The sequence below is a fragment of the Brassica oleracea genome, chromosome C9, assembly GCF_000695525.1.
Source record: "Brassica oleracea var. oleracea cultivar TO1000 chromosome C9, BOL, whole genome shotgun sequence".
Lineage (NCBI taxonomy): Eukaryota > Viridiplantae > Streptophyta > Magnoliopsida > Brassicales > Brassicaceae > Brassica > Brassica oleracea.
Window position 1 is genome coordinate 45,626,545 of NC_027756.1, and position 14,315 is coordinate 45,640,859.

The 14,315-nt window shown below is 32.2% G+C and overlaps 2 protein-coding genes across 3 annotated transcripts; one reads left to right on the plus strand and one right to left on the minus strand.

Moving 5' to 3' along the window:
- The first annotated feature begins 556 nt into the window (after positions 1 to 556).
- LOC106315154 (thermospermine synthase ACAULIS5-like) lies at positions 557 to 2,487 on the plus strand. Its single transcript, XM_013752910.1, has 5 exons — positions 557 to 839; positions 938 to 1,016; positions 1,431 to 1,510; positions 2,163 to 2,280; positions 2,371 to 2,487. Exons 1-5 carry the CDS (start codon positions 685 to 687, stop codon positions 2,485 to 2,487), a joined length of 549 nt encoding a protein of 182 aa, XP_013608364.1. The 5' UTR covers positions 557 to 684.
- A 7,703-nt stretch (positions 2,488 to 10,190) lies between these two features.
- Positions 10,191 to 13,837, minus strand: LOC106316971 (mechanosensitive ion channel protein 9-like). Of its 2 annotated transcripts, none has more exons than XM_013754839.1 (6): positions 13,681 to 13,837; positions 11,622 to 13,063; positions 11,407 to 11,527; positions 10,952 to 11,245; positions 10,657 to 10,859; positions 10,191 to 10,575 (listed from the first exon to the last, which is right to left on the minus strand). In XM_013754839.1, the coding sequence occupies exons 2-6, from the start codon at positions 12,977 to 12,979 to the stop codon at positions 10,335 to 10,337; spliced, it is 2,217 nt and encodes a 738-aa protein (XP_013610293.1). In that variant the 5' UTR covers positions 12,980 to 13,063; positions 13,681 to 13,837; the 3' UTR covers positions 10,191 to 10,334. The 2 variants fall into 2 exon arrangements, with proteins under 2 accessions (XP_013610293.1, XP_013610294.1); XM_013754840.1 differs by lacking the exon at positions 13,681 to 13,837 and adding an exon at positions 13,494 to 13,548.
- Between the last annotated feature and the right edge of the window lie 478 nt (positions 13,838 to 14,315).

Below are 14,315 nucleotides of genomic sequence, written 5' to 3' on the forward strand. Positions count from 1 at the left end.
TAAAAGATTTTCTATTATATAAGCTAAGAAATTTACAGGGAACAATACATCTCAAGACCCTTTCCAACACCCGCACTTATTCAGAAACTTATATATTATTTTCTGTTTCCGTGAATTCTTATGGGATACTAGTATATATACATCTTTATAGAGGTGAGAATGCCACTCGCTTACGGATCGGATCCTAAGATATGGTGTATGCCGCCAAAGTAAACCATATTACTTCCAATGACATTAAACTTGAAACGGTAGATGACTAATTAGTAACTATACATGATTATAAAGAAAAGCATATATAAACTGACTGAAGTAATATAAATTATAATTATGATGTCATCATGAGGAATAGTGTTGAAAACGTTAAAATACAAAATATAAGCATGCGAAATTCTTGCAGAGGGATCGTTACTGAAGCCTCATGCGAACGAGATTGATAATTATACTAAAGAAAACCTCATTATCCCATTAATAGAACGAGATTGTTTAGAGGTATTTTTTCTTCTCTTTTTTCCATCGTAACTAGTGAACACTAGGAGGGGCCTAACGAACCGTATATTCAAGTAATTAATTTCAGTTGCACTCTCTATAAAGGCAAGAGTTGGCTTCTCTACGATCATATCACATCACGAAGCAATAACACTCATCTCAGCTCTGTATATCCTTCTGTTTCTCAGTTTGTTGGACATGGGAGAAGTCGTAGAGATCATGTTCGGAAATGCGTTCCCGGAGATTCACAAAGATACGACAGCCATTCAAACCCTCCACTCCAACCAGCAGGAGGGCCACTGGTCTGAAGAAACCATCGATGATGATCTCAAGTGGTCTTTTGCCCTCAACAGGTTTTCTTCGTCAGTATTGTCTTAAGTTGGCATGCTTTTTTTCTTAATCATAATTTTGCTCACTTCGTTTTGTCATTCTTTTTTGTTTGTTTGGACAGTGTTCTACATGAAGGAACTATCGAGTACCAAGAAATGGCTCTTTTGGACACCAAACGTTTCCGCAAGATACATTTTCGTGTCAATTACTCCATCTGTTTCATAATAAGTGTCATTTTAGTTTTTTTTCTTGTTACACAAAAAATGTCACTTTACAATTCCAATGCAAATTATACTTCCTTTCAGCTGAAAATTAATTGCAAACTGCATTGGTTTTATAAATAATTTTATTTATCTCAATTACTATTGGTCAGAAAGATGTAATTAATAACAACTTACATATATTTCCGCTACTTTCTTAGTATGTGTGAAAAGTGTCAAAGTGACACTTATTCAGGAACGGAATGAGTAGTATTTATTTTGTATAGCTTTGATGAACTACAAATTACTTAGATCATTATTTTAGTACTGTATGGTACTGGCGAGATCATTATTTTAGTACTGTATGGTACTGGCGACTTATTAGTCCGAATAAATGGTACTTGATTGAAACAGGTTCTTGTGATTGATGGGAAAATGCAAAGTGCAGAGAAAGATGAGTTTATCTACCATGAATGTTTGATCCACCCTGCCCTCCCAGTGCAGGCTCAACTATAAAGGCGAGCAGTGCGACCGCTCCGGACCCCATGATATTAGGGGTCCAATTTAAAAAAAAAAAAAAAATTTGAATATTTTTTTAAAATTTTATTAAAAATAAAAATAAATATACATGTATTTCTAAGATGTTTATTTTATATGTTTTTATATCTAAATTTTAGAACATTTTAAATAAATAATTTTTAAAAATCATGCTAAATTATATTTTTAATTATTAAAAGATCTAAAAAAATTTTTGCCCGGGTATGATTAACCCCGGTCTCTTAGCTGAGGTTCTTAACTTGTGATTTAACATATTTTTGTTTTTTGTTTTTTTTTTACACTTTTCAGCTAAGAGACGGCTCTTATATCTCTTATTTAAGAAACGATTCTTAATTTTTCTTCTTTAAAATCTAAGAAAAGATAAGAACCGTCTCTTAACCGAAGCTAAGAACCCCAGTTAAGAGACTGGGGTTAATGATGGTGTTATAAAACATGAGCCGGCCCTGTGCCCTCCTTTGCCATCCGGGTATGCGTTTAAATGAATAATAATCTTATGTTATTATGAATAACAAGTTAACAACTACTATTGAAAATTGCTTGCTTTCAAACTGTACGTGGGAATGGATTAATTACTTACATCGACCATTGTTTGCTCGTGTATAGCCCCAAGACAGTGTTTATAATGGGAGGAGGTGAAGGCTCTGCTTCTAGAGAAATACTTAAACACAAGACAATCGAAAAAGTGGTCATGTGTGATATTGATCAGGTTAATCTCCTATCTCTCTGTATATATTATCAAATATTATTAAGAAGAATATACATTTATTTCTAACAGACAAATGTTTTTATGTTCCAGGAAGTTGTTGATTTTTGTAGGAGATTTCTGACCGTTAAAAGCGTCTCGTTAAAAGCGACTGCTTTTTGTAACAAGAAGCTTGAACTTGTGATCAAAGATGCAAAGCAATTCACATAAAAGATCAAAATTTATGACTTTATATGATGTTTTCTGATAAATGCTTAAAATTCTTTTATTTGTAATAACTTGAATGTGAAAAGGGAGGAGAAGTTTGATATCATAGTGGCAGATTTAATTAGCAGACCCAGTAGAAGGTGGGTCTGCTAAGCCCTAATAGCATCTCTGTGACTCAGGTCCTCCATCTCTATGTTGTTTATAATTTTAGAAAGATAGTAAAAACACTTTATCATAATATATAATCATTTTTCATATTCTTTAAAATATAGGTCGATCCAGTAGGAAGCAAAAGTCACTTAATTAACTTACAAATTAATATATAGTAGAGTAAAAATTAAAAATTATTAGCCAATTAAACTATAACAGTTTTTTTAGATATCACCAATGATCGACACGTAAACAAAAAGACATTTAGATGATTTTTCAATTAATATATAGTACGATGGGGTTTAATAACCGGTTAAAACTACTCAGTATTAACTACACTAAACCAGATTCTAATAAATTGATATAAGAACTATTCAGAAAGAATGGACAAATAATAAGTAAAACTCGATGATAACCCGCTGATTTTTTATAATAATGCTTGTTTATTAAATGGTTTTAACATTTTGCAACACTACAATCTTTATTGACTATAAAATGACGAATACAAATGTTTGTCTCTTAAATATATCATTGTTGTTGAAGAGCTAACGTATTACATATTGTTTTAATTATTTTTAAGACTTCATATGCACAAAAAAAAATTAATTATTGTGGGTGATACAAATCACCAAAACCAAATAGGCAACATCGATTGAATAATGACGAAATGGGATTGGGTTTTCAGCTCTCGATTTGTTTACTATTGACTTTCCATAAGTGATTTCATTTTCTACATCTATAAAATTGTGATTTCGTTCTCGTCTTTGTTGCATTGATATGAGTTAGTTTGTTTTTTAACTTCTTCTATTAAGGTGAATTACATAAGTGTCAATTTAAAAAGATAGACATATGTAAAAATTAGTTCCACTCCAGATACATATCTAAGAATCAAAATTTTGAAGAAAATCACCGGCAAACTATATTAATAGATTAGTGTTCATATCTAATATATCAAACTATTATACAATATAACTGCAGCCTCGAAATATAAATGTTTGTCTAGTATATATTCACCAGTTTGGTCTAAACATCATCTAATTCTATAACAACAAAACATATTACTTATTTTATTAGTCTAGGCTTCTGAGGTTTAGTTACTTAAGAGTATACAGATAAAAATATATATAATACTTTACTATTCTAGTATATGTAAATTATGTATAAATAAGAACTGTTTGATTTATTAAATGATAAATCATAAAACTTATAATAAATAGTTTAAATCTCTCATTCTTACAATTATAATAGTTAGATGGGATATTATGGAGAAACAATATTAGACGAATGATCAAATCTCTCATTCTTACAATTATAATAGTTAGATGGGATATTATGGAGAAACAATATTAGACGAATGATCAAATCTCTCATTCTTGAGGTGATTGGGATCTTGTCATCATATTTCATTAAAAACTTTTTAGGAACAAAAATCAAGACTAAATTAGTTAATCTGAACGAAATAATATATATATATATAGTGCTTCCAATATTAAAAATCACTTTGATTTGAAGAAGTGTGTTTCTCGGATTCTCATGATGAAATAAGATATCAGAAACCACCTATTTAAAAAATAATTTTGTATACATAAAAGTATATACATTAGAGTAATCACATAAATTAAAACCAATACCCTTTGTTAATTTACAATCACATTTTTGGTAAATAAATCAAAACAATCATTTTATTTACTCTATATGATATAAATTAAAATTTATTGATATTGATAGTATATTTTAATATAAATATTTATTATTGACACTTCCTACTCATATTATTTTTTAACATTTGTATATTTGCTGTAACAAAAATTTAAACCATTAATCACAAAATTTTTAATGTGAGATTTTTCAATACAAATTTCAAAATTAAAATATTAAGATCTCAAAAAAATTTCATTGGAAATTATAAAATTAACATATTTATAAATTTTTATATAGTACATAATTTATTTCAAATGATATTAATATATATATAATATGAATATCTATTAATGAAACTTCATATTCATACGATTTATTAGGATTAGACATTTTATCTGATACCCAAACTCGTATCTGAATCCGATCCGAAGTAGCAAAATATCGAACGGTTATTGAATTTGGAGACATTGGATATCCAAACCCAAACAGATAATATTCAAATCCGAATGATATCCGAAAATAACCAAACATAAGTATACTTAACCCTATATTTCTAGTTTACTTCTCTCATTTTATTCAAAATATTTACATTAATGATGCACATTGCTCAAAATTAGATAATATACATATAATTATGGACAAAATCATTTGCTACTCATTTAAAATACAATCAAGTTTTTGTTTCTTGCATTAACAAAAGTTCCATCTAGAATTACAAAACAACAACTAAATTAGTGGCTTTCTGTTTTTAAAGCTTTATCTCCAAACCTATTAAAAGATTAATCTTTTGAAAATTAGTAAACCAGTTAAGTTAAAAATATATTTTAAATACAAAAAAAAATTAAACAATGAATAATTTATTTAATTTTTCTTCAAAATTTAGATATCCAAACCCGACCCAATATATCTGAACCCAAACATAAAATACCCGAACCGGACCCGAAGTGTAGAAATACCCGAACAGGTTCTATACCTTTATACTGAAATATCCAAAAATCCTAAATTCCCGATACGAACCTGAACGTGTATCTGAACGCTCACCCCTACGATATATGATCATTTGTATCTTGCTTGAACAAAAAAAGTTAAACCATTGATCACACGATTTTTAATGTGGAATTTTTACCATTTTTAGTAATTTATAGTCGTTTTTAAAAATTCAAAATATAACATATAAGAAAAAATCTAATTTTTTTTATTATATCTTTAATGTGATTGTTTAATTTCTTTTAATAATATAAAATTAAACAAAAAAGAGAGAAGATACAAAAATTGTTATCAAATATGTATTATTCATAATCATTAATTGTCATACATATGCTAACCATATTAGGTAATTTTTTAGCTTTTATTTAAGGAAAGAAAAAAAAATTTGGTATACTAATAATTAATTTGATAGTTAGTTTAATAAAAAACATAGTATAAGTTTTTCTGAACCAATTTATTTTTCTAAGAATTCTAAGGCTTCAATTGGTGACACCATTTTAGGAAAAAAAAAAGATGATTGAATTTGTTATTCCTTCAAATTGTTGAATGTTTTGTCAAATTGTTAGTACATAGGTCCCACTATATTCATTTGTTTTCCTCATAAACGTGGGAATTCTTTAACAAATATTTCCTCCTCTAATCTTGATGAGGAACAAGTGGAAAACAATAATTAAAGTGTTAAAAATTAAAAAAAAAAAAACAAAATATAGATAATTCAAAAAATGGCGCAAGACACTACAAAACTATTAACTCATCGTCATCCAAGATCAATTAACTGCATCATATACCCCAAAAGAAGGAAACAAAAAAAGTTTGAACTTATCTTCTTAATCTTATGATTATCCTACTAACTCTATAAATACTTAAGTATTCTTCCTCCTTAGAAAATCTCATTGACGAAAGCAGAAGCAGAGTTAATAGATTTATGCTCTCTATTTTCTTTTAGAAAAAGTGAATTTCTATAGCTGACCAGTTATGGCGTGCAAATAGTGGTACACGACGCCTATAGTTGTTAATTCTTTATTGTGTTTTAATATTCGTTTGTGTTTTACTGTGTGGTGAGCAAAGGTCAGTTTTCAATACGTGGAGTTAACTGGTATTAGAAGTTTAAAACTTGGTTTCATTGTGCGTGTATTTTAAATACTAGTTATATTCCACTTTAAAATATGAAAACACATGTTCATCTCTTTTTTTTACCATTCATGTTTACTTTTTGTTCAACTAGTGGTGTGTCCGCGCTACGCGCGGATTATTTGATATTTTGTAGTTTTTTTTTTGTGCTTATTTGTTATAAAAACTGAATTATCACTATCAGTAATAGTTTTTCTATTGCATAAAGATGATTTGTTTTATAAATGTCTTTGTAGGTTATTTTAAGGTATCCTTATAGCATGAATCGATCTTTGGTGGGCACTATTACTGGTGGAAAACACAAATTAGCTTAGCTATTATATTAAACCCCGACTCATTGTAGCTCATAATGAAATTTAGAACTTGTGAGCCTTTTTTACTCATCAAATGACTATTTTATTAGTTAAGAAACTTCACCAATCTGGTTTTGGTCAATGTTTTAAAACTGGTCCAGAAGATAAATCAGATATTTATTCAGATAGATCATGGTAGTTCGACCGTATCAAACGTGGTTCAATTATCTAATTTAATATTTTTTAGATATATAATTTAAAATAAAGTTAGTAAATATGATACGTAAATAAAATATAAATTAATATCAAATATAAAACATTATAAATATAAGGTATTTTATATGTTTGGTTCATAGATTTTTGATAGTTTAATTGGTTTATATTAAGTTCAATTATTTCAAGATTCAATCTAACATTTGACCAGTTTATGGTAAAACCAACTATTAAACCCAACTCACCTATGTGATTGAGTCATAGTCAAACTTAGTCCAACCACAGATCGTTCGGTTTTAAAAACACTACTTTTAGTATATTTTTAAGTGTGGATCCTATTAAACAATTATTTGAATGTTAGGGAACTATATATATTGTAAAAATTTGGATATTGTTTTATTATTATAAGCGCTATAATATAGACTAATATGTAAGAGTAACTCTAGTGAAAGGATATGCTCCAGTATCTAACTATTAAAGAAAAAAGAAAAAAAATCAAAAATAGAAGTGAAGATGTGATATCCCGATTCTCGTTTAAGATGCTTTAGAGCATCATTAGCGGTGAGCTCTTAAAGAGTTTCTCACCATTAAAAATATAGAAAATAATTTAAAAATGAGAGAAAATATAGAGACCATTACAAGATATCATATTGTCTCTGAATATCTTGAGTGGTGATTTATTTTTTTTATAAATGAACGTTGATTAAGTCGTAAATAAAGTAAGAAACTATTACAAGATATCAGTAATAAGGAAAAAGGTCTTTTACAACATTTTGCTCTTCTTTTTTCGGTAAAGGCAGGATGAAGAAAACTGATGAGTGATGCATATAAGTGTAAATATATGAACAATTTAAACGATTTTCAATGAAGTAAAACAAACTTAGTCATTTGCTAAGGTATTTTTTGGCCATGTTACGTGTATTAGGAATGTCTGATTGAGTTATTGGGAATACATTAAGATATTACTGGCATGAGCTTGGTGGCCCAATTTCTGTGAGGCATTAACCATAACCCAAGGATTAGGGAGACCATTAAAACTGCACCATTCTGTTAATCGCGATGAAGTCACAAAAATGACATTTATTAAAGGGTAAAATATCCCTAATACCTTTGGCTTAAAATTAAATAAACAAACAAAAACAAATAAAAAAAATGAAAAAATGAAATTTTTTATAGTTTCAGATTAGATGTTTTTAGATTCGAAATTTTTTATAACTTTTTTTTGAAATTTTTTTCCAAATTTTTTTTCTTTTCAAATTTTCTTTTTATAATTCAAAAATACTTTTTGAAACTGTTTTTTAAATTTAAATTTTTAATTTTTTAGTATTTATTTTTTCTTTTATAAAATTTTGAATCCTAATTCCAAAACCTCACCCCTTAACTCTAAACCCTAAGGTTTAGATTAATTAACACAAGAAGTATAAGCGTATATTTACCTCTTTAATAAAATCTATTTTTGTGACTTTGGGCTTTAAATGTTAGTTTGGGAACAAAAACTTTGTTTGGTTTGGTGCTATTCTAGTCTTTTTCTCTAATTTAAATGAACCTAATCTTTGAATCAGTTCAATGTTGATTCCAGTTTTTCATAAAAGCAAATTCGAACCATTGAAGTAACCGACTCTGATAAAAAAAAAGAAGTAAACCGACAAAAATCTTGTAAATTAAAGTATCACAATAGAAATCAATCTATACATTTAAAGTACACCAAGTATGAATACACAAGAATCTTAGGACAGACTTCTACCAAGGTATCAGCTAATATCAAAAGAGAGAAATAAGAACTTACATAACCAGTCTATCATCTGAAAGAGAAGAAAGAATACGTTTGACAGCCACTGGTGTTCCTCTCCAATAGGCTTTCACAATCTCACCAAATGAACCCTAACAAAATGTGACCAAAGATCCAATTAGTCCACTGCACTGAACTAAACAAACTCAAGACTATGGATCGATCACCTACGATCAAAACTTGATTCAAAAAGAATACACAAACATTTCCAATCATGGCTGCATTTGAGAAATCCAGCTCAGCAGGGTCAATCTCCCAGTCACACTTCTTTGGAATTGGTGGTGGCAAAGGCTTTGGTTCAAAGTGACTTCCGTTTTGACTCTTCGTAGACAAAATTCAATCAGCCACAAGCATTAAAGCAGGCTGCTTTGCTTCACAGAGAAAGTTCCTAAATTTATTGCAATAATATTTTAATATTTCATAGCAATTTTTCTACCTCAAGATATGAAAGTTTATAACTTTGATATTAAAAAAATTCACATAAGATAAAACGCCATGAGATTTGAGTAGCTCGATCATTTTCTGCTTCCTAGCTCATATTAGCTTCTGCATCAGCCAGAGGCTTTCAAAAAACACACACAACAAAAGTTTCAGATCAAACATGATATAAAGAGATAAAAGAACCGAATAACATTGAAAAAAAGAGTGTACCGTGTTCTTCCACCTGTTCTGAGCGTTGACATCAGCGCCAAACTCGATCAGACATTTAACAACATCAATCCACCCGAGACGTTTGGTTGTCGTAATCTCTGGCGTGAACCAGAGACGGATCTTTCTCCAGGAGCTTCCGGACTGTAGATGCGTCGTTCTGGTGCGCGTCGTGGCACAGGATCAGAGACGGTTTGCTCACGCGCGCCTTCTCCTTCTGTTTGTCGTATGCCGGTGCTGGCCCAGCGCTCGTTTCGCCACCGTCTCCAGCCGCCGACGTTTCGGAGCTCATCTCAACCGGTAAGGTGATGAGATTGTCGGAGTTGGTAATCAGAAAAGACTATTCTTCTCGATTTCGCATCAGCCAGAGGCTTTCAAAACACACACACAACAAAAGTTTCAGATCAAACATGATATAAGGGTTGATTGAATGCTTGAGAGTGAGATGAGTGGGGTAAATCACGTTAAAGTTGGGCTTTACGTTTGTATTAATGAAAGTTGAAACTGTCGGCTACTGATCTTTGATTGTTGATGTTGAGAAGATGATACAGACAACACGACGCGCGCGAGAAGGGGGAGGGAGCGTGGGCTACACCGATCTACTCGGGAGCTGACAGGTGTCGAAAAACGCCTCTTCCTCCTTGATGAGGTGGAGGGCTGTGTGCATCACACAAGTCAACTTTATATATTAAGATTCTTTTTTTATTTTTCCTCTTTATTCAATTTTTTTTTCAATTCAATTCAGTAAATGAAATTTTGTTCAACTTTTTTTTCATTCATTTCATTTTTTACACAGTCACCAATTGAAGCCTAAGAATCATCATCTTCATGATGACATGTAACTACGAAAACATGTTGTAATGTTCCAGGATTAATATACAGGGGATACACACCAAAACGTAAACCGAGTTTTATAATTCAGTTGAATCGAAGCAACACATTTTGTAATAACCCACTTGTACTAGTGAAAATAAATGCAAAAGGACAGAAGGAAGTTATCATTTGTGACCGGTGAGACGAACATCTTGAGGAAGGAGGGTGTAATCAATCTCTAGGTCCTCGAGTATTCGTTTGAGCGCGATGACCAGCTCGGTTCTCCTGAGATTTTTCTCTACAAAAATTTGGAAGTTCATGGTGTGTGTGACGACCAGATTCAAATTCAGCTTGTTCACATTCTCAATCTCCTTCACGAACAACATGAGATCTGGATACCAATTTTGTGGGTTCTGCACCAAGTACCTAACCAAATACAGACCAATAACTTGTCGTCAATACTCAGTGAGTTAGTTGATTTAAGATGATTCTTGTTTTGATACTTACTCTGATATCTTGTCCTTGAGTGTGGCGATTTTCGCGGTGGGCGTTGAGAATGCGATGGAGAATAGTATTGAATCTCCCATATCTGGACTTCTGTAGAAATTACTTATTGGCTTTGAAATCAAAGTCGCATTTGGATAAAACACTTTCTCATTGTCAATCTTGAGGAACACCGTAGTTAAAAGATCTATTTGTTCAACCAACAACTTCAAAGCACAGAAAAAGAAAAGAAAAGAGAATTAGATGTTTTAAATGAGTAGTAATATTGAGCAAAAAAATTTCAAAGTTATTAGCTTACCATCACACCATCGACAACACAACGATCACCAACGTCGTAAGGGTGTATCACGAAGACAAACACAAAAGATTCAAAGATATTCTTGCAAGTGCTTCCGAACAAGAAAGCAAAACCCACGAATTTTGCGGAGAATACCACCAAAAACTTGGTCGTTAATACATCCAAAAGTATTAACCAAATGATGAATGTGACAACTGACAAGACTCCAGTTATAAGATTCTCCACCTGCTTAACCGCTGTTTTTGTATCGTTCAGTGCATGTCCTAATGCTTTCCTACTTGTGTAAACTTTAATCTGTAAAAAAATGGCAAACACTTGCTTACACACTTTAACCTACTCAAGACTAAACAAAACATCTCAAAACATGCATAGGTAGAAATAAAATAGACTTAAAGCGTTAACAATCCCACAAGAAAATAAGTCTTATATTTGGAAAGGTGTTTGAAGAATATTACCACCCATTCTGTAAAAGCATTGCGTGTGATTTTTCCAGTCTCGGCACCTTCTATTAATGGAGTTACAAGGTCTACCTCTTCCTTAATCATGAACCTTAGCAAGTCATCTTCCTCTATGTAACTGATCAAAGATTATATAAAAATTCAAGTTTGTATGCTTAAGATTAAAAAAAAACTATAAGAAAGTAGAGTATTGTGTGCACGAGATGACTTACCTAGAATTAGGCTGAGCAACATTGTTGAAGATATCATAAGCAACCGCCACAGCCTCCATCTCACAAGTTATCTCCTTATCAGCTCTCTTTTTCCGATTGATACTCTCATCTAAGGTGTTAGATATGGTTGAAGCTCCAACGGCTTCAATCAAGACCCGCATTGTCCAAGCAGAGACCTTCTCTTGTTTCATCTTGTGAACCTTTCCCATATCCAACACCTTCTTCTCTTTCACCGTTCCACTGGTGCTAGTGAAACTAAGGTGGCCCGTGCTCGGCTCACGCCCAACTCTCTCTGCCTCTTCGATAAGCGGAGGTCCTGAGAGAGTCTGGAGAACGTACTGGTGGAAGATAGACTCTTGAATCCTTTCAAAGAAGTTTCTGACGTTGAACTTTGATGCAAGGACTTTCAATGCATACGTCTTCGCCAAGAAAAGGATTGAACCGATGAGGAGGGAGACGATGGTCCACGTTATAAAATGTAGAAACCTCTTGGTCTTACGAGAGTGTTTATCATCATCGTCGAAGAGAAGTACCCAAGCAACAAGAATTAAGCTGAACCAAATGAAGACTTGAACATTCTTCTTCAAGCTATGGACAAAGTACAACACTTTTTTACGTAGGAGATAGTTCCTTTCTATGATGAAAACCGCTAAATGCATGAACCAATTCGTCACGAACATGCCGCTAAGCGTTACCATCACAAGAACGCACCATTTCCAAACTTCCAGACCCTTAATGTGATGCTTCTTCACCGTGTCATAGGTTAAACTCACAGCCAAAGTGCATAGAGTGGCAACAAACAGTAGCAACTCAAGCATAGCTAGAGGTCTGATTCCACTACGCTTCACTTGGTGTAGTTTAACCTGTTTGTAGATTTCTTCATTTTCATCTGTTTCGTCCTCATCGACTCTACTCATGGCTGCTGAGCTGATGCTCCTATTCGATTTGTTACTAGGGGAAGTCTTGTTAAAAGAAGTCCTTGAAAATGAATTAGCACCATAATGTTCCTTGGGAGTTCCACTGTTTTCCTCAACTATAGTCTTATCGAATCGATAAGACTGTTGCTGCCCAAACCTTGAGTTGGACTTGGAGTAAACTGACTTTGAGAGAGATCTCCTTCGAACTAGACCTTCAGTGCTAGGACTTGGAACTTTAGGCGGCTTATGAGCACTTCCAGGTAACTTATAGATTTCAGGAGGAGGAATGCTTAGCGGCTCTAGTTTTGCAGTCTCTCTATCTGACATTGGTGGAGCCTCTACTTTGGAAGAAGGAGATGATGATGGATCATCTTTTGACGCTTCTTTATCTAAAAAATTGATTACAACTTCTCCTCCGTTGCTGGCTCTCCTCTCTGCCATCCCAAAGTCACCTCCAACCAAGAAGTTTGTGATTTGATTTTAATCCAGTGGCTCTTTGAAGATCCCAAAAAGTTATAGCAGTTCCTAAGAACACAATAGTATAAAAGTCTACCAGTGATTAGATCAGTCACCAACAATTAAGCTATTAGATACAATGACGCCAACTTTGGACAAAGTTATCACTGTTTGTTTTTCATGACCAAACTATTATTGAGAGCTTTTACTTTTTTTTTGAAAAATGTGAATGCTAAGCCTTAAAGCCTAAACCAAACCCTAAGGCTAGAACAAATGTCGTCAAGAAAGACCATTTGTCCTTAGTAAATGAGTATTTAACTACTCAAAACAACACCTAGGAACTTTCTAGAAAACCCACCAATTATCCAAAGAAGGCCGTACGTAAGATCACAAGTTTACCAAAACAAATATGCATAGTTTCACTGAAACATAAAACCAGTACGGCCTCTAAGAATATTCGAGATATGAAGTTATTAAAACAGGGAATAAAAAAGGTTACCAACATCAGCTCTTGGGACAGAAGCAAAAGAATGGCGATGTAGATCTTACAAGAGATTTTAATCGATGACTACCAGAAAACAAACAAGAACAGTTAAAATCACATAGAAGCTACAATGATAAAACAGAGCAGGTAAGGAACTCTGAATCATTTTGTGGGATAAAGGGAGAAGAACAGAAGATCTTACAAGGACACAGAGAGCCGAAGCAAGGAGTGATCTTGACACTTCAGTCTTGTTTTGCAAAGTACGAATTCCATTTTAAGTGCATTTTATAAACCAAACAAAGTTCCAGATTGATCCATAAAATTAAAGTACAAATGGGCGGCAATAAAACAAAGAGAATCACGTGGGGTTTCTGAGACGATTCCCATAAAAGTTTGTGCTTCCGATGAGATTGTTGATATATGAACGTATAAGATCAATGGATCTATAATCTTTTTTTGAAAATACTTATTGACATATTTTTCTTATGTCCAGCGAATGGATATATAATTTCTTTTTGGAGAAATATATACATATATAAGCTTATATTCTTTTAGGTATTATTAAAATCATGATTTTCTATAAATAAATTGTTGTCCCATCTCCACCGAACTTGATGCAAAGAATATTACAAATCAACCTCATTTAATTAAATGATGTGCTTTACCTAAAAAACAGAAATGAAGAACATGAATTCGAGTAGCCACACAAATTGGTGAAGAATAAGGTTGTGAAGACTATTATTAGTACAATAATTCTTAGATATGTCACGGATTGGCCACTGACAAAAAAGATTGTGAAACCAGTGGTCTCTTAGGCTAATTAAATATTGATTAACC